The 23335-nt window shown below is 42.1% G+C and overlaps 1 protein-coding gene across 1 annotated transcript; it reads right to left on the bottom strand.

Annotated features, from left to right (window-relative positions):
• Window positions 1-1677: 1677 nt before the first annotated feature.
• antxr1d (ANTXR cell adhesion molecule 1d) lies at window positions 1678-23232 on the bottom strand. The gene is made up of 18 exons (XM_080868862.1): window positions 22837-23232; window positions 18905-18976; window positions 18744-18815; window positions 18322-18403; window positions 17850-17880; window positions 17702-17775; window positions 17148-17216; window positions 16978-17058; window positions 16774-16834; window positions 13203-13301; window positions 11329-11398; window positions 8118-8196; window positions 7736-7831; window positions 7600-7638; window positions 7319-7417; window positions 7069-7233; window positions 6285-6365; window positions 1678-2225 (listed from the first exon to the last, which is right to left on the bottom strand). The coding sequence occupies exons 1-18, from the start codon at window positions 22989-22991 to the stop codon at window positions 1914-1916; spliced, it is 1737 nt and encodes a 578-aa protein (XP_080724988.1). The 5' UTR covers window positions 22992-23232; the 3' UTR covers window positions 1678-1913.
• Between the last annotated feature and the right edge of the window lie 103 nt (window positions 23233-23335).

Here is a 23335-nt window from a genome sequence, read left to right as displayed (position 1 = left end):
GTCTGAGTATTTCAGAAACTGCTGATCAGCTGGGATTTTCCAGCACAACCCTCTCTAAGTGAAAATACTTTCAGAGCTGTTATCTGCTTCAAGCTCATAGGTAGGGAACAGTAACTCAAATAGCCACTTGTTACAGTCGAAGTTGCATCATGTTGCCTTGAAACAGATGGGTAATAACAGCAGAAGACCAAAACAGGTGCCACTTATTTCAGCTAAGAATATAATTTGCACAGGCACACCAAAATTGAAAAATGATGAGTTTCGATTTCTGCTGTAATATTTGGATGGTAGGGTGAGAATATGGTTTAACTAACATGAAAGCATGGATCCCATTCTGCCTCTTTCAAATTCAGGCTGGTGGTGCAATGGTGTTAGGAGTTTTTTCTTAGCACACTTTAGGCCCCTCAGTACCAACAGAGCATGGTTTAATGTCACTGTGTACCTGAGTATGGTTGCTAACTATGTTCATTCCTTTGACCACACTGCTTTCAGTAGCATAAACAATTATGTCACAAAGACCAAATGATCTCAAACTGGTTTATTAAGCATGGCAGTGAGTTCACTGTACCTGAATGGCCTAGATCTAAATCTAATTGGTCACCTTTGGGATGCGGTGGATCAGGTGTGCAGCTGACAAATCAAATCTGCAGCTTCTGTGTGATGTGTCAAAATCTCAGGATTGTTTCCAGCACCTTGTTGAATAAATGTCAAGAAGAATTAAGGCAGTTCAGAAGGCAAAATGGGATCCAAACCAGTACTAGTAAAGCGCATCTAAAAAAAAAAAAAAGGCCTGTGGGTGAATGTCACAGACAGCTTATTAATGTCTGGAGAGCAGCACAAGTGCAATTAGTTTAAGAGCTGCTTAAAGAGAAATGCATTACATCACCAAATGTTGCACCGGGCAATAGCCAATTAACTAATAAGTGTGTCATAAGGTCCGTGTTGCACTGATCCCGGCGAGGCTAGAAGCTGATTTACAATACGAGTGCAGAAACATTCTTCAAATATAACATGCTTTTAATTACTATGAAAGAATTGTCTGGCAGGAAGGAGATTAAAAAAAAACATTTTTATTAAAGACAGACATTCAAAGTTGTTAATAATGAAATAATGCAAATGATATACAAGAGAACCCTGAAGATACAATTGTTCAGTGGTGTTGATAAGAAGACAAATACATCAGATGCCATGCCACAGTACTTCCTAAAAGCCACCCAGATGCCCCTTGCCCTTTAAAGAAAAAACCCAGGAAAGTATCTGATACTAAAGAGAGCATATGCAGACAGGGCCTGTATTCTAATAAATAAAATGCGGTGTAACTGCCCTGCAGTTTCAATAGGATCACTGAACGTTTAAACTTTAAGAAAGAGCTTTTGTTTGAAAAGTTAAACGATGAATCGGGGTGATTTTTGTAGACACCCAGAAAATAAAAAATGCTAAATTTCAGACCACTCCCTCGCTCAGCATTCTTTCCCTTTGTATTTACCAGCACAAACTGTCATGAGCCAACTTTCAGCCACACACAAGAAACCCCTTTTTTTACTGGATTGCACTTACTCTAAACCATTTAGTTCACCATTGCATCTAAGACTGGACATACAGACTTAATCTTTAACTACATGCTTGTTTTGTTTTTTGGTTTTTTTTTTCTAAAATGTTTACCCCATTTTTTGTATAAAAAAAAAAAGAAACTTGAAAGTCAGTAGCTGATTTTAAAATCAGATAAATACATTTTGCTGTCCAGCAACAAAGCACAGAGCTTCAAGTTTGAGCTCCTGGCTTGTAAGATTTGAAGCCTTTCTGCTGCCTATGAGTCATCAGAGTGAAGAGAGGACATGTTTTTTTTTTTTTTTTTTTTTTTTAATGGAATCGGCTGACCTATCAGCTCTTTATCGTGGGCTCTCTATTTATCATTAGAGCCTGGGTGGGGGTCGAGAAGGCGGGGGTCCTGGTGGACCCGGGGGTGTGCGAGTTGGGGGTGGACACGGAGGTGGTCGTACCATGGATGGGGGTGCCCTTGCAGGTGGTGTGGTGCATGAGGGTGGTGTGGTACGGGGCCCCCTTGACGGAGGCTTCGTGCGGGGAACGGAGTAAGACACCAGAGGTTGCTGTTCAACAACCGGAGGAGCGGGCGGAGCCGAGGGAGAGCAATGTGCACGAGGAGGGGCCCGGTTGTTTGGGGTGGACTCTCCATCTTTGACGCGCTGAAAGCGAATACAGCGGCCCTGCATGACAAACGGAGAGAGATGGTGGTTTAAAAAAAACAACAACAACTGCTACACATTATCATTTAAAAGCAGAATGCAGATTAAAATACAGTGCATCTCTGTGCACTGGCACTAAGTTTTTAAGAGCCACCAGCCAAGATGGGTTGCGTGAGACTTCTCCCAGCTTTACTAACACAAGGATGTGTGTTTTAGGGCCTGGAGGGCACACAAAGCTGCTTCTGTCTGCTGTCCACACCTGCACTACAATAGCTGTGATTTTAGCAAAGACGCCGAGTTATCGCACAGGCAAGTACACACATACATACACAGAGGGCAGCTTTTTCTGTTTCCCCTCCTCTTCTCTTGCAACCTCAGCAGTGACTAGTCCTTTCTTGGCGTAGAACAGAAAGTGGTTTATGTCTCTTATGTGCTTGACTTGAAGGAATGTAAAGGAGGGATTTCAATATCACCACAATAGTTAACAGAAGCCATTTAGCATTTTAACATAATTTACAAGTCAGGGAGAATGGAACGCTTCTCTTATTGTCCTCTCTGTTCCCCTGCATAGCATCCCTCTGCAGACACACACATGCATGCTCACTTGTCCTGCTCAGTCAGTGTGTGAAGGATGGAGAGTAGGTCTCTGTGTCACAGACCCTTGGTGGTCTGATTATAACACCTTATTAAACAGAGAGGCCCTAAAGTCACACAGGGGCCATTAAGAGGGCCTCAGCAGCAGTAGCTTTGTAACTGCAGGGTCATTGTGTTGTATGTGTGTGTGTATGAAGGGTATGTAATTGATTGGGGGCGGGCCAGGTGGGAGGGGGGTGCTGACTGCTTTGGTGTTGTTGCCGGGCTGCTGTGAAAAGGCCAGTTTGTGAGCAGCAGAGCAGCAGCAAAACACCAGAGAGAGCATATGGACACAATGAGAGCACAAGCTCATGAATATGAGTATGTTTATGTGTGTGTCTGTGTGCGAGAGAGAGAGAGAGACTGTAAACATGCATCCACCAGAACATATGGCCTCAAATGAAACCTCTGGCTCATGAATAACAGAAAGAGAGGTGGAGAAACCTTAATTAAGGTGATATGGACACATAAGAGCTATGTGAGAGGTCAAGAATGAGTCACTTGTGATGGTCACTCTCCCCGTTTGCCCCTGTGACTGTGTAATATCTGTCCCTACTTTATCACCCCTCTTGGCATTTGTTTACTTCTGAGCCTCAACTCCTTTTCAGGAGAAAAACAAAGCCCTGAAACACCTCCAGCATCCCTGCTTGCACCACTCTTCTGACAGACACACACACAAAGCAGATTGTTTTGTACGCTCAAGGGGAACTCTCTTTCTCTTACACACTCACACACACACACACACACACACACACACACACACACACACACACACACACACACACACACACACACACACACACACACACACACACACACACACCGCCATTATAGTAAAGCAAACAGGAAAAAGAAGAGCGGAGGCACATCTGACCTGACAGCTCTGCCTGTCACCTCGCATGACATTACAGCAATTCACTCACATAAGGAAAATGCTGTGTGCGAACTCACGAGAGTTAACACACTTCATCGGCAGTTTAGGGTCGATACAGAGCAGATCTGTAATGTCACATTTTGAGATCCCTCCCCCACATAAATGAACATAAAAGGGCGATAAGCAGTGCATTTAAATGATACCTACCTAACATTTTTGGTTACTGTGGATCAGTGTTTCCCGACAGCCCTATCATTTAATCTCAACTACCCTTCCCAGAAACAACTTAAACTGGGACTAAGAAGTAGTTCCCATGAAAACAGCTGACAACCTTTTCTGTTGATTATTCATAATACCACTGAAATAGATGCTGCTGATAAAAAACTGTTTATTTGCATTTAGACTTCCAGTGAGCAAATGAACTCTGTGATACTGAAACACTGTTGTGGACATACACAGATGTGTGAGAAATTATTGAAGAACTCCAAACCCTAGAATTGACACTGAGGAGTTCGAGGAGCCCTATTATGATTTGAGAAGGATTTTTGCTGAGATTGCTTCTGTGCACTTTCCCTTTAGAGGAAAGAGTGACTGTAAAGTGTATCCTGAGTGGGAATGATCTCCTACTGGATTGTTTGATTTGGATGAAAATGATGCGACCCATGCATCAGCCTAGTAGCCTGTGGGAGATTTGCTGTGATGTGAAGAGACTTTATATTGATTTTTCATGTAACATTTATAAATTTGTGTAAACTAATACTTTCTATAAAGTGGTGAGAAGAAAAAAAGAAAGGGGAGGGGGTTAGAAGAGGAAGTGCTCATTTGTGCAGTCTGTTCATGAGAACAGAGAGTTGGTGACCGCCCTCTGGTCTGGCCTGTACTGTGTGACAAGAGCCATCAGCGCCATCAGCTCCGGGGACAAAAGAAGGGAATCTCATCTGTCACAATATGGCTCGTGGCCTTTCAACTGCCCATCTGTTTGCGTGATGCTTGCTTAGGAGAAGTGACATGCACATTACAGTAGCGCGCACACACACACACACAAATACACGGAAATGCACGCACACATGGCAGAAAAAGAGATAAAATGCAAACTTGGAGCGTGGCAGAAACTGGCAGGCCGCTGATGGCTGTTTGCAGAGGCAGTGAAGTAGGAGTAATGTGGGGAGAAAGCAGGACAAGCACCTCCTGAGCTGCTGGTTAACAAGCTGGACTGAGAGGTGTGATAGTTAATGCTATCTACTGCTGTACTTTTTGCCACCACACTGGGGCTTCTTAATAACCAGCTGTGCTGAGGTTTCTGGGTTTTGAAGAGATGCTTGTTGTTTTTCCTGTGTGGAATATCCAAGCCTGGCTTTATCAGCGATGAGCAATCACTGTCGTCTTTCATGTCTGATATGGCTATCAGCACCTATTCTAAACATTCTCTCCTCCTCTGCAGCAAAAGTGAATCCCCTCGTTTTTTTCCATGTGAGAAGTAGCGTTTTTTTATTTTTCTCAGTTAATGGCGCGTGAAAGGAGGTGGGTGGGGGTTATTGTTGAGTGTCTGTGAACCGCAGCCCCACAGAAAGTGTCTAACAAAGACTCGAGAAACTTCTGCCATGACAGAGATGAACTGTTCTGCGCAGTGAAAAAAAAAGATGTGTAGGATGGAAAGAAAAGATAAAACCAGCGGTGGCGACCACTTTTACAGACGCGAGCAGACACACACTCGCACTGTTGCACAGTAAAGATGAATCATGTCATTGAAGAGCACAAATCGATAAATTTTACAGTGATGAGACCACAGCTATGAGAAGCGACAATGACACCATTTACAACGGAGCAGATGTTTCACCATGACAACCAGTGTGATGAGGAAAACATGTCTTTGGGGGTTACGAGATGCCAGACGCGGGGGTCAAGGTTAGATAAGAGGGACCGCTCTGCTCTCTGTCTCGATCTGTCACACTCAGTTGCAGGAAACGTAGTGATGTCATGATTCAGGACTTTTCAGCAGTGGCAGTAATGTCCAGTAATAGCACATTCAATTATTTTTTTTTTGGTTTTTCTCATAAAACATAGCACTTAAAACAAAGAATGACACAATTTGTATATATTTGTTTACTATAATCATGACTTAACAGTAAACAGTGATGGTGAAACATGCTATTTGAAACCTCAACAGAAACCATGTCATTTTCTGGGAGTCAGAGGGAAAAGTACATAATAGCACAGTACGCCTTGTGTGTGAACAATTGCAGCTTTGACAAAGAGAGTCCTGTCTGTACCTCACTATTTCCCCTGTGAATGTTTTTCCACATGTGTTTGTGTGGGTGTGCGTGCTGAGAACTGGGGTGCTGCGTTAAAGATTTTCCTATGTCTTTATGGTGTCGTTATGCAGCGTGGCAGACAAAAGAAGGATGCAGATGCTCTACGGAAAGACAGAAAACCCGCTGTTTAGAAGGCAAGCCCCCTAAATTACTCGTAATCAGCAAATTATAGTTTGTGTCAGCCGTTGTGCATCTTTGTGGTTTCTTAAATTGCAGAAACGGATGAAAATGTAACTTGACTGTAGGTAGAAGCAGGCTCACCTCGTCTCCAGGCTGCGGTCTCATCAGAGATACCTGGTCATAGCCTCTCCTGAACAGAGCCCAGATAGCGTCTAGTTTCCCCTGGGGAGTCAGGAAAGTGAATTAAAAATGGAGGATTTATAATGAAACAAATGTCATATATAAATGAGAGTGATTTAAAACAAAAAAGTTAATCTAAATAAAAAATTTTTAGTGTGTTCTGCCAAGGTCCACAGACAGAGAATGAGACTGATTATAATGCCAAATAATATATGATTTTTTGAAAAGGACCATAATACCTTAATGTCTCGTGTGCCATATTTAATATATGAGTTTTTGTGAGTTTTTGAGAACATCATCAGTGTGATTTTTTTTCCTCCTGAAAACTTACATAAATTGCAATAAATTGCAAAAGAAATAGATAATGTAGTAAATGTGATAAATAAATTAAAAATGCAAATTAATATTTAATTAAGCTTTAAAATGTGTCAGATGGTTCAATAAATGCTCTATTTAAAAAAAAACAATTTTAATTTTCTGGCAATTATTTGCTTGTCCAGCTCTTGAAAGGGTTAATGTACCTGTTTATCTGCATATCATTTGCTTTACTAGATCCTGAAATATATGATCAATTATTATTATTATGTTTTGATTGTTTGTCATATGATTTTTATTTAGGTTAGGTGCTGTAAATTTTGCAGCTTTATATAAAGATAAATATAGCTGACTTCCTCTCCTGCGGTTGGATAAAGTAAGCTACAAACATAAACGGAACATTTAAAGAGCATTCATATGATAAACTTACCTGAATGGGGGTGTACCACCTCCTCTGTTGTGGGGGTCGACGGGGAGGCTTTCGGGGCTTGGGCTCATAGGGTTCAAATTCCTGCTCCGGCATCTTCACAACAGCATTTTTAGGTTTGTCCAGCTTCGCACCTTCCTCTGTGGATCCTTTCTCCCCCCATCGCACCTTAAGTAAGTAAGAAATTTTTTAAAAAAAAAATTCGTCCGTTTGCCTTTTGCAAATTCTGAAAGTTGAGAGTGAGTGAGTGTACCTCCATGCGCTTGATGCCACCTACTCCTCTTCCTCCATAATATGAAGCATCCACTGTGGGCCACTTTTTCTTGGGTAAACCATCATCATCATCTGACTCCTGTTAGCGAAGCCTCAATGAGGATACAGCTCATATGCTTAAACACTGTTATTACTATTACTTTACTATATTAACTGCAAAAATAAGAAACATTGCAGTAGTCCTGAATTCTTATGCAAATCTTTGAATAGAATGAAAGAAAGGGGAAAGATTGCGACAGGTTCATGTGACAGGTGACTTACAGGCTCTGGAGGAGGAGGTGGTGGAGGCTCTTTGATCACCTGAAGCAGAGAAAAATAAATTAATAATATAGTGTAAACAAAAAAACAGTGTAGTTGTTTTCCTGAAAAACGAGGTCATTTGGTCTGTCAAACTTACCACAGTGCAGCAGAGAGGCCAGAACCACCACATCAGCAGCAGAGCCAACAGCAGGAATACCACGAGCAAGGATATCAACACGATGGTGCCGTCAAACTGCGCAAATGCAGATGGACGGGATAACGGTTAAACAGGAATAAAACACAAGTGAAGTGAAAACAAAGGGAAAGTGAAAAGCAAAAGTACTCACAGCCTCCTCTGATGACAGACGCAACAGAGGAGAATTCAGAGGGAAAGGAGAGATGAAGATAAAAGAGCCAAAAGAGAAATAAGACAGATGAAAGAAAGTTTTTTCAAAAGAAAAAAAAGGCAGCATGCCAGAGAGAAATATTACCATCTAATGTTGTGAAGCTGTAGTGTAAGCTACACTGGATCTACTTACACATTCAGTAGTAGTGATGTGAACAGAGCTGGTGATATAGGAGAGGCCTTCGTTCATGCTCACCTGCAGGTAGATCACTCTAAAGAAATACAAGAAACAACACAAGCCGGCTGCTGGTCATCTAACACAGAAGTGCTGACATATCACATCTCCTTGTATGAACACATTCACAGCGTAGCTTCAAGCTACTGTAAAAGTTTAACCAGGTGCCAAATACTTTCTTGCTTTGTCCATACTTGCTCCATTATAAGCACACGAAAATATGCTGACAAAAACGCAGAGCTAAAAGCGTTCGAAGAGGTCAGCGAGGTCTCCACCCACGGGAGGAATCTCTTCTGCTTGGACTGGACGCAGACCTCTGATGTGGAAACCACAGACAGCTAAAATGACTTCTAATTGTACAGCATTCAGCACCGATATGCGTAGCTGTAACTACTCAAGTACAGGAAGGGTGGGAAAAAGCAAATCATTTTAGATGGGAAGATAACAGGATAGAATGGATGGAAATGAAACTGTAAATAAAATAAAACAAAGGCCAAGACATTTGAGCCACATACGCTGGCAGGGGGTTAAAGAGCAGACTGCTGGAGTGTAGAAGAAGAATGGAGAAAGACTTCTTGTGCTTGGTCTAATGGTTTAGGGCGACACAGACAAGGGGGGTATTGAGCTTTGGGTTAAGTTTGAGGAGGGGGCGGGAAGGCGGAGGTCATTGCAGGGTGGTGGGATGGCTGGGAAGATGAAACAGAGGCGGGGGATGGGAGAAGGAAAGCCTTTCCTCATCCACATCCCCTCAGCGCTCCACGCCACTGTAGCTCGTCTCATAACTCATGCTGACACTGACTTGGGAATAGAAAATTGGCAGTGCAGGTGCCACTAATCTTTTCTTCTGCGTCTTCTCTCCTTTTTCTGTCTTTCCTTCCCCATCCTGTGGTCAGCCCTCCTTTCAGGCAAGGGACAGGGTGCTATCAGCTCCACGCTGACAGAGAGATCTCAGCCCCTATCAATCATCAATCTGCCCACTATATATGTCTTTGCCCCACATATGTGTGTGTCTTTGTGTGTGCGCTCAGGAGGGGGAGCTGCATCCGGAAGGTTCCCAGTCAACACAGATTTGTGTGACAGGACCGCCAGTGCCTTCATTCTAACCGACAGTGCGACTTGGGTGAGACAGGAGGAGAGTGAGGGGCTTTTGGTGGAGACCCTCGCTGATGCTGGAAGCCGGAGTCCCTAAGATCTCAAGTAAAGCTGAAGACCTAAAAATTCCTCAACAGGAAGCAGTTCACATATCTAAAGTGTAATAACTTTAGATATGTGAACGAAAAATTTATTTCATCACTGGTTTATAAAATTGCATAAAATGTTTTTTTTATAGTTTTAGTATAATCCATTAATCTTTTTTTAAGCTTGTGGTGTGTTATTATTTGATAATAACATGCATATAACATAATAATCACATATATCTACTGATGTTTAAGAAGCTGAATTTTTTTTCCTTAATAAGTGATTTAAAAGAAATCCATCTATTCCCTTCCATTTATCCTGATCAGGGTTGTGGGATAGCCTGGATGATAGCCTGGATGGTAGCCTATCCCAGCTACCATAGGGCAAGAGGCAGAGTACACCCTGGACAGGTTGCCAATCTGACACAGGGCTAACACAGAGAGACAGACAGCCAGTCACACTCATTCACACCTATGGGCCATTTAGAATCACCCATTAACCTAACGTAACCTTTGGACGGTGGGAGGAAGCTGGAGTACCCGGAGAGAACTCGGGGAGAACATGCAAACTCCTCACAGAAAGGCCCCGCCCAGGACTCTCAACTCAGGACCTTCTTGCTGAGGCAAAAGTGTCTACAGTGCATCACCATGCTGCCTGATTTCAGTTCAATGTTTTTTTCCCTTTTACTTTTTTTTTAATGAGATGTTTGAAAAAATGTTCTGTGAAACTGAAAACCTTTGTGATAAGCATTATGATCATGTTAAGAATGCTAAAACAGTCCAATAGGAGAGAAGAAAAAAGTATATAAAAGTGTATAACACCTGTCCAACCTGAACAGTGTCACGCTCGCCTCACTCTACATTTCCACTTCTGTTGCAATGAACTCATCAGCCAGCTGTTGGCCTTCTCTCTGGACCCTTCAGCCACCACAGCTGACTTGCTCTTTAGTAGCACTCAGGGTTTTAGGCAGTATCGACTCTTCTCTCCTCTGTTACATGGAAGGACGCCTCCTTCAGGCATCACTGCAGAGTGTAATGATGCTGCCTGTTTCGATCTGCTCTCAGGAGGAGTAGCTCCACCTGCTACAACAGCACACCAGCAACAAAGATCAGACACTAAAGCAGAGACACGTACAGGGTGTTTGCTGGACTTTACAGTTTGCTCCATATGTCTTTTACATTCTGTCATTATGTCAAACCCTAAACAGTTATATGCCAGTAATATACTACTTTTAATGTTCAGTATTAAAAAAATAGTTTGGTCTGTCAGTTTCGTGAGTTCTTTGGAGAAAAAATATTTCCTCCTTATCTCTGAGCAGTGGTTCCCCATCAAAGCAGTACTTTTCACTGGCGGATAAGAAAAGCTCAAATCATGCTAAAAATCTGAGTGACAGAAACAAGACAGATGATGACTGGGAGGTGTCTGAGGCCACAGGCCTGAGTGTATAATTATGCACAAGACTGCAGGCAGAGAGGATGGAAGGGCTGCTGGGCCTTTATCCTCTCCAAACTCAACCCACAGTATCTCTCTGTCTGCCCCGCAAGGAAATTGTGCTCTGAATTACCAAGGGCAAAGCTGGAATCCCTCAGAGGAAACTTTACACTGCCCCGCTGACTCCACTCACACTTTGTCTCTGCCAAAGTGCCAGACAGAGATTAGGAGCATCACACACAAACACACCGGAGTTGTGAGGTTCTCTCGAGCAGGCTCTCATTAAGTCATGTTCCTGGGCTCTACTCCTGTTGTCCCCTTGTGATTGGTGTCTGGCTTCGTTAGCTGTGACAAACATTGATTGATCACAGACACACAATGACTTTGGCCCTAATTTGTTCAAGGACAGCAGTCTTCTGTGTCCACAACAAACTTGAGAGCAGCTGGCAAATGTCCGCATTACAGCTGTACGGGGATAGTTCAGAGACTGGAGCCACAGCTGAGAAACAATCTGAGGTAAATAAGGGTGGAAAAACAAGATCTGAGATGTGCTACTTACTTCCCCACTTCCTTTACCACAGGAGCAGGGCACAGCAGAAAGGTGTCCTCTATTCCAGCTGGTCTCTCATCTACATGGGGAAAAGCAAAAATCACACTTCTTAAAAACAATTTTTTTTTTTTTTTTGCTTCTGATACTTATAAGTTTTTCTTTCAATCATGCCAAAAATCATGCCCAATACACAATACTTGGCATTTAAGCATGTTTTGGCCCATCCTTAAAATAGAACCACAAGAATGTTATAAAATGGCAATTTCAGAGCTCACTGGATGGGTTACAGCTGAAACTATTAGGGTGGAAAATTAGTTCTCAGTAGAACTTGAATTTTATCTTAGAAAATGAAAAGCATCTGGCATTAATCCTCAGAGAGGATTCTGGGTGGAACCATTATATTATGGATGGGTTCATCCTACTGCAGGGGTTCATGCCCTTTGTGTTTGGTTTGAGATAAAGTCCTCTTAAAGGGTTTCTGGTTATCAGATAATTATCTGCCATGTAAAAAATTTAAATAAATAAGCAAATAAACCACACCATATTTACCATAAATCAGATTTTTTTTCTTGCTTCAGTGTTGTTTCCTTGTGTAATTATTGAGTGTTTCTAGTGAAATTGCTATTAGTTTTAATCTTTTAACTTTATGCATCAAGCAGAAGTTAAATTATATGCAACATTCTTTGACTGGAAGAAATTTGTTTAACATTTAAACCTATTTTCTGCACATTCCAGCACATAAAATAAAATATTTTTTGTGTTTACACTCACTCTTTCAAATAGATGCAAGTGAAACACAGCAGAAAATAAATTAAATCAAAGACCCAGCGGTCCTGTTGCTCTATTTTCACCTGTAAAGCAGGAGTAGGGTAGGCGGAGGTTTGCCCTGGTGCAGGTGTGCCGCAGCGGTCAGTGGAAGAATCCGCGAGTTTCTGTGAATTTCCCATTACGTCGTTGCGCACTTTTTTTTTGCTGTAAAAAGAAGTTTTCTTCCCACGCACAACGAACACTAATGTTTTTGTCACTTTTTATGGAATCAAACTCAAATTAAGGTCAGTACTTCCACGCTTTAAACGCTGCACGCTCATACTCTCCTGCACTCGATATATTATCCATTGTTGATCTGCACACAGCTGTTGCCACGAACGTCGCACTCGCTTACATCATTGTCATGAGACACTTTCGCAAGAAAATCACGGTTTTAGTAACGCAGCGTGCTTACAGGAAAGTAACAGTAATCTAATTACCGTTTTTGCAATAGTAATCCCTTACTTTACTCGTTACTTGAAAAAAGTAATCGGATTACAGTAACTGCCCATCTCTGGTTATGACCCTCATTTTCAGTGGAAAAAGCCCAAATGGGGCGCACCAGGTTAGTGTACTCATGCAACATCTATAGGGTTTTGAATTTAACCCCACAGAGTCCAACTTTCTGTTACAATGTCCCGAGGACTCTAAGGGAGAACATTCAGTGGAAACAAACCTGACCTGCCATTGTGTGGCAGTGTGTGACAAACTGAAAATGCAGGAATTTTTTGACAAGTGCAACCTTGAAATGCAAAATACCTACCCTTCTTTCCAGATATGTCTTCTTATGACTTTTCCCCAGAAATAAAATTATGAAGAAATAACCATTGTGCAAGCATCACCAGTGCACAATTGCAAGAGATGTAAATAGGGTTTTTTAGTGATAAAAAATAGCAACAGCACTGGGAGCAGCTCAGAGTGATCCAAGAAGGAAGACAGAAGATGGGACATCTGCCACATCTGAACTATTCTAATAAAAGATTCAATCTGGGAACAGGGTCCTGCTTAATGGCAAGCAGGAGAAAAGGATGCATACTATTTATTATAGTGTTCTTGTGTACACCTGCAGAACTTACCCACAGTATGTGTGTCATTTAATTTGAAGCTGCAGAGGACCTGGTTGATGTTTCTTGCATGGAGAAAGCCATTACCTCTCACAACCACCTGGAAACTCTCTGAGAGAAAAAATGGGTCCAGACATCAGGAATGATTAGTTATACAACCACTTATGAGAAACAATGGTAATGCATATATTTTTTTTAGCTGCACAAGAGTTGCAAAAGATCAAATTACTGCAGAAAAAGTATGCAGTCATTGTGGGCCAGACAGCCAGTCCCTTGCTCTGTCGGGCTCAACTTGAGCAGTGAGAACTTGTGCATGCCTCATTACTGCTTGTTTATATCTGTGTGCTTGTGCGTGTATGTGTGGAAAGGCCATAATATGCTCCAGTGGTGCTAATGCTAAAAGTGTTGCTATTCAGAAATATCTCAGACTGTGCAATAGCCAGGAGGTGTGTGCGAATGTGTGTGTGTGTCTTTTGACCTTTAATTTCCCCTAGGCACTGTTAAAGTGCACTGACAGAGGCTTGCCAGCATATGCTGGAGTGTCTATGTGGCTGCTTCCCAGCATATGTTAAAGAGCGGGGAAAAAAAACACTTGCTTAAAAACATGCCTGCTGGGCTGACAACAGCACAGTACTGTCAAAGTAGGTCTGACCTTACCTATGGCACTACCACACGGCGTTAGCTCTTGTGTGTGCCTGTGTGCAGATCTGTGCGTGTGCTGTAATTCTGCTTCTCCGTGGAATGTGCAGGCATTGGCATGTGTTCAGTGTATGCATGAATGAAAGTGTGCACACAAGTGAACTGAGGTTTCCCCTAGCAGTATCCTGGCTAATCGAAGGGAACATTTGCCAGCCACATCTTTAACATTTAAAGCACCAGCGTGAAGATCACTGGATAAAAACATCACAGGTTGCGGGGTGTATATGTGACAGTATTTCTTTAAAGGTCAGACAAGCTGCCATGAAATCCATGAATACAGATACAAAGAAAGAGAAAGAGCTGAGAAGACAATTGAAAAGCAAAGAAACACCAGATGTTTATGTGTTTACAGATTCTGCAAAAATGCTGAGTGCAGATTGAAGTCTGCAGACAATCCACGATTTACATCAACAATGGAAATTAGAATTATACTCGCACAAGCATATTATAATGCATTTGTTTAAAGACACTACAAAAACTGCACCAAACTCCTTGCTGACCTCATACAGCTGTGTATGTGCTTATTGACAGATTCAGTTTATCTTCACTTTGGTTTTATTTAAGAAACTTTATACAGCAAATCAAAGACCCTGTGACATTACAGTAGGCAAAACCCAGTTCACTGACCAAAACCTGAACCAATCACCTCATATATAAGAAAGTAGTGGTGACACAATATAATATAATATAATATAATATAATATAATATAATATAATATAATATAATATAATATAATATAATATAATATAATATAATATAATATAATATAATATAAGTTGTGGTCTATGTGGTTTGCAGTCAGACCAAGCAAGCTACACCATGGCATAGCTCACACACAAAAACCCACAATCTGATGCTAAATATACTCCAATGAAAGGGATAGATTTTGCTTTGTTCATGGGCATGTAGAAGTATAGAAAAGTAAAGAAACCCCCCCCCAAAACAACATAGGAACAAATCAGGACCTCATTTATCCAAAAAATGTGAGAAGTCTATAATATTTCCTAACCTTATTTAAAAATAGATATTTTCAATTGTCATTATCTGACTGATTGAAAACAGCAGTGTTTTCTTAGCTAGAAATGTCTCAGTCACAAAATCTATTATACACACACACCAGGCTTGATGTGTTAAAAGGTCACTCCTGTCAGACACATGGTGGATGAGGACTGGTGGTGCCCCACCACCATGTCCGACACATATGCTGCTGCCCTCTCCTGTCTGCTCTCTGCTTTTCCTGCATGGCAACGTGTCCATTTACATCCACACCTGAATGGCTGGCAGGGATTTTGTTTTGTACGAATATGTGATTATACATACGAATACGCATGGGCACTGAGTGTGCGGAGAAAAGGGGGTACAGCTTGTCCCAACAGTGCCTCTTCAATCACGTTAGTGCAAAAGGACAGTGAAGGACAGGGAGGGGCAAAGGAGGAAGGCACGGCGGGTAGAAAAGGGTCAGACGTTAATGAAAGCAGCTATCTCTCCTGTCATGTTGGATCGAAGGCCGTACTCTCACTGTCCTCAACGTGTGCTTGTGTGTGCGCGCTGGGAATCAGTGCTGTCATGTCTTATAGTGTGGCCCAATGTTCACTGTCTGGTCTGATGGCCTGTTTGCAGGCAGCTCGATCTGGTCACTTCACATCAATGTGAGGGACGTGTTTACACACGTGCCGGGAGATGCGTGTGCGCTAGCAGACTAAAGACCATTTAAATGTGTGTGTTGGGGTAAAGCGTGTACGATATGCTATGTGACTACACGCGGGCCAAGAAAAATAACAGTGAAAGAGACTGTCACAATATAAATGTGGGGTGTCAGTATGTATTCACGCTTCAATGCATGGCCTTGCTGTTCAAATTAAATCACATAGCTAAATGATAAAAACTGCTTTACTTTATAAGAGTTTGGGGCAGGAGGGCTGGTGATTTCTCCACAATCTAAAGCCTTTTCTGGTATAATGTGAAAGCACCGGATGTCTGATTTCCATTGTATATGTGCACAAATCACAACAAAGGCAGACAAAGCGCACTATAAGCATTTGAGCATATTACAACTTAATTAATTAGGCCAGAGTAAGGCCTTGGTTAAAGCGGGTCCCTGCTTTCTTAGTTCACTGACCATTAGGCTGCTCATCAATCGAATAATAAATGAGGCTGCTGAAGGATATTTGGGCACACGTCGAGTGACACAAAGTCTCTTGCGCACTAACAGAAACTGTAATTATCATGTGAGAACAGCTTCTCCTTTTGTCCTTTTACGGCAACATGAATCTTCTCTCATCTCCTCTCTCCACATCCTCTCCCGTCCTTCATATCTCATAATGGATGTTAATCTCCATTGGTTGTCCTGGTAGCAGGGCTGCAAATGCACTCCCTTAAGTGAGTCCTAATAAGGTCATGTCAAAGCTCATCCATCCTGCTGGCTACCCATAAAGGCTCTCTCTTAATGCTTCATCTCTTGCCTCCTACTTCCTTAAACTGCTGTCTAGGAGCAGAAGTGCTGGGCAGAGGAAGTGAGGGAGAGGACAGGGTTTAAACCAACCCAAATGGCTATTTAGCATATACGATGTGGCAAACTAGGCCAGAGATGCAGCCATGCTTGAAGATTCATGGCTAATTCCTCTGACCAACACCCGCAGACCCCTCCTCCTCTTTTTTTTTTTTTTTGCACCCATGCTGTGCTGAAGCGGCCATGCTAATTTCCCCCGGCCGTGAATGACAATACGCTCTCTGTCACTCTGCGGTCATAAGCATCCATGCGATTACTCAACCTCATGTTTCACTCCAGAGGCTTTGGATGACTGTCATCTGAAACAATCGCACACCGTGACTGCCCACTCTGTGAACTAGAAAGGGAAAACCCCCGCTCCTCACACCTCTTACCTCCTGCACACACACTGGACGGCTCTGCTGCCAGAATCTCAATGCAGGACTTCTTAATGATCTGAGAGAGAGGGGATGGAAACAAAAAAAAAATAGTTATGTGATACCTCAGTAATTTAATATGATGTAATATGATTTTTATGGCTCTCTTTTGTATGTGTGTGAGTGTTTATATGGTATACATGTGGTATGTGTGTGCCATACTGAGTCAATGATTCCCCTGAGGGCTTGGAAGCCTCCCCATACAGGAAACACATGTTCCACTGTGTCTGCAATAGTTGCAAGCTAGAAAAGCATACAGACACACAGACAAAATAAGATATTTGGATTTTTATGTATTTGGAATATTTCTGATATCTGTCAGTAGATCGTACCTGGGTCTGGTTGAATTCTTTGACTCCTACACAATAAACAATAGCTCCCATAGATCTGGCCCTCTGTGCCTGCAAACAAAAAGAAAGAACAATTGCAAAGAGATTCTTGTGGTCTCGTGGAGCCACTAAAATCTCCCCAAAACCACCATTTTCTCAGTTCACACAGCAAAAATGAAAAAACTGGTGTTTCACAACATGCTGCATTCTCCAAAAAAGGGGCATTAACTTTTACGCATCCTGATTATTAATCATTTCTAAATAACTTTAGCAGTATTTATCATCTGTATTTGTAATAAAAGTAAAAATGACCATGGCGCAGCCAAGAGGGCAGGTCTTTTGCATCCAAATGGCAGATGCACCAATCAAAGCTGGCAAAATATTAAAGTGGTTTAAAATATGAAAACCATAATAAGGGCCACCAAAGAAGAACAGCACTAATAACATAAAGTTAACAAACAGCTAACAGGCACGCAGCCTACAGTAACGGTCCTCAGCCCGGCCGCAATATTTTCTCGACTGGCTCCAAAACGTTTCTACTTTACAGCACGTCTCACCTCTCTCTGTGCTGTGTCAAACTGCCACTCATTCAGCTCTCCGTCAGTTAAGGCGATGATGACGCTGGCAGTCCCTGCAGAACGCACAACTTTCACGTTCTCTGAAACTTTGCACTGCAATGTATGAAGCTTTTGGGTTGAAGCTTACCTTGTTTCTCTTTATAGATCTGTGCATTAGCCTACATTTAAAAAGAAAGGAATTCAACCGTAAGTTCAACAACAACCGAAACTCTCAGTTACAGATCATAGAAGAGTTACAGCCGGTGATCATACAGTCTAACACCTTGATACTGAGGTAGAGTCAAGCCACAGATCGCACTTTGCACACTGTGCTCTGGCAAAGATGGGTGAATGTCTTTAAATGTTTTGCTTAAAAAAAACCCACATTCCTGTTTTCACAAAAGAAAAAAAATTAATAAAAGAGTAATTTCTTTAAGAATGCCTCTCTTAAATACTTAGCTCGGCACTTTCAGGAAGGAGCAAGTAATTCATGGTTTGAGACACACCTCATACTTATCTAATTGCTCTTGGTTCCAGCTGCCAGGCACAATTAATGCTCAGTGGGTATTTTCTGGAAGGTTTATGAAGACTCAGATAGTGTGATTTAAACCCAGCCTTACCATCTCCAGGCCTAAGTTCATATACGTGTCTCCACCAGGGATAACCTTCCTCAGAGCCATTAAGCCTCCAGTGATGTCCTCCCTGAAGAATAAACAAACAGCCTTATAAAACATCCTGAAAGGATGTCGCTTTTAAGAAAAGACATGGAGTAAACGGAATAGGAAAGATTCAACTGAGTTGGAAAGTAACGTTTTAGCTTAAGTTTTAACCAAAGATAGTCTCACTTTTTGTATTCGTAAGGTTGCATGAAGCTGCATAAAATCTGTTAGCAATTATGCAATATCTGTTCTGTTGATCTTGAAGGGTCACAAGACCAGTTTAACAGACAAAGATGAGTAAAGATAGCATTTTTGTACAGTACTTGTACGCAGATACAGACATAACATAAGGGATTAGTCAGTTACTGATGTGTAGAGTTTACCTGTTCTCGGTCAGTTTCATGATGATTTTTCCTTGTGTTGAGAAGACTATGAAGGACATTCTCAACATAGGGCTGGGAACACAAAGTGCTTTTGCGTTAACATGGACGAAAGGAGAAAACAAAATACTAAAAACACATCAGTGACTAAATCCTGCTGGTACCTAATAAACTTTTCTGCCAGCTGCTCCACAAAGGAGTAGATCTCTATCCAATGATGCTTTACGCTCCCAGACCTGAAAAATACCACAAACACGGACTTGTGTGATGTGATGCTGTAGCATATTATTCCACCTAGATCAAAAAGAAGGAAAAGAGAAAAGCTGAATTTGAGGTTAATAAACTGAGGTTTATTTTCATGCAGTGATTTAGAGGTAGTGTGCCTACAAATACTAAGGGTTTAATGATTTTTTAAGGAACAGCAGTTTATTTCTTACACAGAGAAGACCGTCTTCTGGTCACTTAATCACATTCCCTTGCTTTGGACTGTAACCTGTCGGCTGTGTGCTGCTGATTAGCCCGCTACATGCTGCTGCATACATGACAGTGTCCTTAATGAAATCGAGTCCCATGGGGCTGCTAATGGGGGCTAATTGCTGCTGGGCCAGAGGGTTGAGGTTAGACAGGGACAGATGTAGCAGTCTGCCTCTAGCAGGGACCACGAAGCAGGCAGCTGGCCTGTGTGTGTATAGTGGACATGCATGTGTATGTGGAAGAGTGCAAGTGTGTGTGTTTGACTGTGAGGGGGAACAGATGGTCCCACTGAGTGCAGCCAGCCAAACAACAGGTTGGGGATGCACGGAGTAAAAAGGCTGCGACATGAACAACAGAGGGACCCAGAAGTGACACTCAGCAGGGGGTAAAAGTGTGAGTGTGTGTGTGTGAAGGATGCAACATCAAACAGCTTGTAAACCAAAACTCTGCAAAGGTCAGGCATCCGTGTGTACACATAACAGGGTCATGAGCAAAGTGAAAGTCTGAGCTGGTCAAATTTACGACAGCTCTTTTGAATCTTTTATTTTCCCCAGAACTGCCTCCTCCACTTTTCCCTTTCCCAAGAAGTAAAGGCATAAAAAAGTCCCTGATACAAAAGTTTACTAGTAAAAAAAACCCCATCTTAATCCTTTCTTGGTGCAGAGCTCCTATTTGGGAGCTGTCTGGGTTTACTTGACCTTACCTGATTAAGTATGAAACCTAAACTTAATCTTTGAACAGGAAGTCATTATTTCATTATATTAAGAAAAAGTGTGTCCTCATATGGGGCCAGTGGGTTTATTTTACAGGCTAAAGATATGAAGATATGCTTCATGAGGAAGCAGGGTGCTCTTTGTTACAAATACACAAAAGAGGTTTTAGTCCAGTGCGCAGGATAGGAAGTTATGTGACACACTGCCAAAAGTAAAAACTGTGTTTCATGTACTGCTCATTAAACTGAGACTAAATCAAAGGGTTCTCTTGTTAGGTAACATTAACATTGCAAACTACAACCAATGAGAGGATGATTGGGCCTCATTTTTGTTACCAGTCCTTTTCCATATACAGAACTTCTGGTTTGTCAGTTGTCATTTTTTCTTCGTGATAATGAAAATATCTGCCAGGTTTCCCCAAATCCTTTTAGGACATTTATATATAGTAGATTTTTTAAAAAGCAGTTTCTGACATTTTGTTTGAAAACATATTGTTGAGACAGACAATTCTCCATCCACAGAAAAAGCACAACGCATTCAAAGTCGTCTCCTCTGCTGAAAATTAAAGCAATCTTTCTACAATTTTAGTAATTACCCTTGAGTCTTCTACCTGCATTCCTAAACTGTGAGATGCACAGTCCCCTTTTCCAAAACCAATCCAAAGCACTTGGATCAGCACAAAACTCTGTTCAGAGCCCAGCCATAAAACACAACACCTATTATTCCATTTGTGGGCAACCAGATAGTCCGAAAAAAATGCAGCATGGTATTCGGTGCGGCTCAGACACGGAGAGCAGGAATGTAGGAAGCTGATGGTCGTTTTTCTAATGTTTATTCTGTGTATACTGAGATGCTACAGTGGAGCGTGCACACAGTCTCCCCTTAGCATGTCTCATAACCTACTGGAGAGTGTAGCAAAAGCAAAACCTGCAAACAAGATGAGTATTGATAAGGTGAAGTCCAATTTAGAGATGATTTTGCCCTATTCTTTCTTAAATATTAGTCATTGTGTCGCATTTGATATCAGCCAAGAAATCAGTGCTATCTCAGGAGAAAGATCAACAGCTTCCTGAAGGCCTGCTGGAGCTTGCTAGACAGTCAAAAAAAGAAAAGGGGCGTATCAGAGGTTTAGCCATGCGTGACATGCCGTGCTCCCCAGGCTCCTCCTAAACTTTTTGAAGCAAAGGGTAAAGAGAGAAGAGAGGGGCTGACAGATGTTGCCGTGAACATTAAAAAGATCATCAAATATGTCGAGACCAAAGTAAAATGTCACTCAGCTCGTCCACCTCGCAGCTCATAGGTGGCGGTGGTGCACACGGGTCAGCCGAGGACATGAAGAATTTTTTTTTTTAACCATTACCTCAGCATATTTTCAAATGTTATATACCACATTGTTTAGCTGCTTCACCGCAAAATCACATCACTCCGTCTGTCGAGAACATAATTATTCCACTGAAATTCTAACCTGCTATTCTTTTACACAGGGAGGTCACAAATCCAACCATACCTTATGGCTTTGTTGTCATTCTCTCTCCTTGTATCTGTCTACGTTGCATGTTTAGACTTGCTTGTCTGTGACCATGTGCATAAATCTCACCTTGCCGCTCATGCCAAAATAACAGAAACATGCCAATTACAATGTCTGAAACGACATGAGCTGGAGCGCAGGGTAAAATCATCAGGCTTACACATGCCAGAACAGTGGCAGAAGCATCCACAGTGACCATGCGGCCTGAAAAAATGCTTTGAGTCACTAAGAGTCTGTAGAATTTCATAATGATAAAGATATTTAAAGAGCGTCCTGGTGTTATTCTAACAGTACTGATGTCAGTAATAGGGTAATGGATTAAATTCAGACTGGGGACCTTTGTTTGACATTCCCACTGTCTCAAACTTCATTTCCTGTCCACCCACCAGACAACTATGAGTTGAAAAAAGAAGGAGGAGGAAATACTTGGAAAGAGAAACAGGGACATTTTAGGATTTCTCTAAGACCTCTCTAAAGATGCAGGAGTACCACTTTACTTTAAACAGCAAAGTTTTTGCAGCAAACGTTCAAAGTGGAATTCTAACAAAACAGAGAAAAAAATGACTGAATGATCATCCTGGTGGATGATAAGAGCCAGGCAATGACAAAGAAGATCAGCTAGAGGATGCGCCTTATGCAAGATGTTTCATAACTTACACCAAAGCTGTGCATTTAACTAAAATGCATTAAGAAACCGTTTATCAAGCAGTAATATAACGATCAGCTGAGCCAACATCCAGTGTAAAAGGTGTATTAGAAACAATGTTTTTGTTGTGTTTGCTTTCAGTGCAAAACCCCACTCTAGTCGTGACAGGAAGCCATTAGTTGATGCTTCTTCTCTTTATTTTGATGGAGCCGATGCTTAAAGTGATAACCGGCCCATATAGCACCGCTATGGGGCAGCTGCAGCAGCTGTGTCCGCAGGCGTCATCAGCCTGAAACTCTATCCATCCTGCTCGCCCTGCCCACATCCCCTCGGTAAAGCTTGGTCTTTTTGTCTCACCACTTTAAACCGAACTAAAAAGAAAAGCATGCCCCGATGTCAAGAATATACTTCCAACTTAAATTTCAATCTGATTACTTGCATGTCCCGAAGACACAAAACAGCAAGTTAAAATGATTTTAGGTATGTTTCTTTAAGTGAAGTCATTGCGTTGCACAGATTTAAGATTCAATCTTGTGATTTGGTGCAAAAGCCAGTTTGATTAAAATGAAGACTCTGGGTATTTTTTCGACTTTACACGCTCACTCGCTTTTCTCAGACTCCGTTACATCAGGAGGTCCGACTGACGCGCTCCGCGTTTCCAAACAACTACACGGTTGCATGGCAATGCGCAGCGACCAGAAATTAACAAAGCAATAAATAATATCCGAGACTCACTTGTCCAGAACAAAATAGAGGTCGAAGGCGCCCTGGCAGGACCTCTCCTCCTCCTCCTGTTGCTCTCCCTGCAGCTCTCCTCTGACCGAGACATCGAGACAGAAAATTCCAACTACAGCCAAGACGAGGAACATGCGAGCCCGTGTCCTCGCCATCTTTCCCGGTTACTGTTGACTACTCCGGCACTGCAACAACTAAAGAGCTTCACATCTCCCTATCGTCCGTTTCCAGATGGACTCTGTGCACACACACAGCCCCGTTTCCTGGTTACGTTTTCTTTCACGTTATTTTGAGTGCATTCAGTCTGGAAGAATCTTGTTAAGACCGAGCCGGCCTCTCCAAGTCTTCTCCTTCGATTGAGAGAGGAAGGGGAAAAAAAGAGAAGCACTAAAGCTGGGCAGGATGAAGGAGAGGAGCGACACCCGAGGAGACACACAAAACTCCACTTTATTTTCCTCAAAAACTGTTACGGGGGGAGAGTGGCTGTGTACATCCTCGT

The sequence above is a fragment of the Rhamphochromis sp. 'chilingali' genome (assembly GCF_963969265.1).
Source record: "Rhamphochromis sp. 'chilingali' genome assembly, chromosome: 20".
Lineage (NCBI taxonomy): Eukaryota > Metazoa > Chordata > Actinopteri > Cichliformes > Cichlidae > Rhamphochromis > Rhamphochromis sp. 'chilingali'.
The sequence above is the reverse complement of the archived record's forward strand: the minus strand, read 5'-3'. Positions and strand labels throughout refer to the sequence as shown.

What these genes read in the sequence shown, in the direction of transcription:
- antxr1d (XM_080868862.1), bottom strand. Translation starts at nt 22,991, where the DNA reads ATGGCGAGGACACGGGCTCGCATGTTCCTCGTCTTGGCTGTAGTTGGA. An exon ending in TGAACTTAGGCCTGGAGATG is followed by an intron (nt 17,881 to 18,321) that starts GTAAGGCTGGGT and finishes TTTTAAATGTAG; the next exon opens with GCTAATGCACAGATCTATAA. An exon ending in GGCCTCTCTGCTGCACTGTG is followed by an intron (nt 7,639 to 7,735) that starts GTAAGTTTGACA and finishes TCTCTGCTTCAG; the next exon opens with GTGATCAAAGAGCCTCCACC.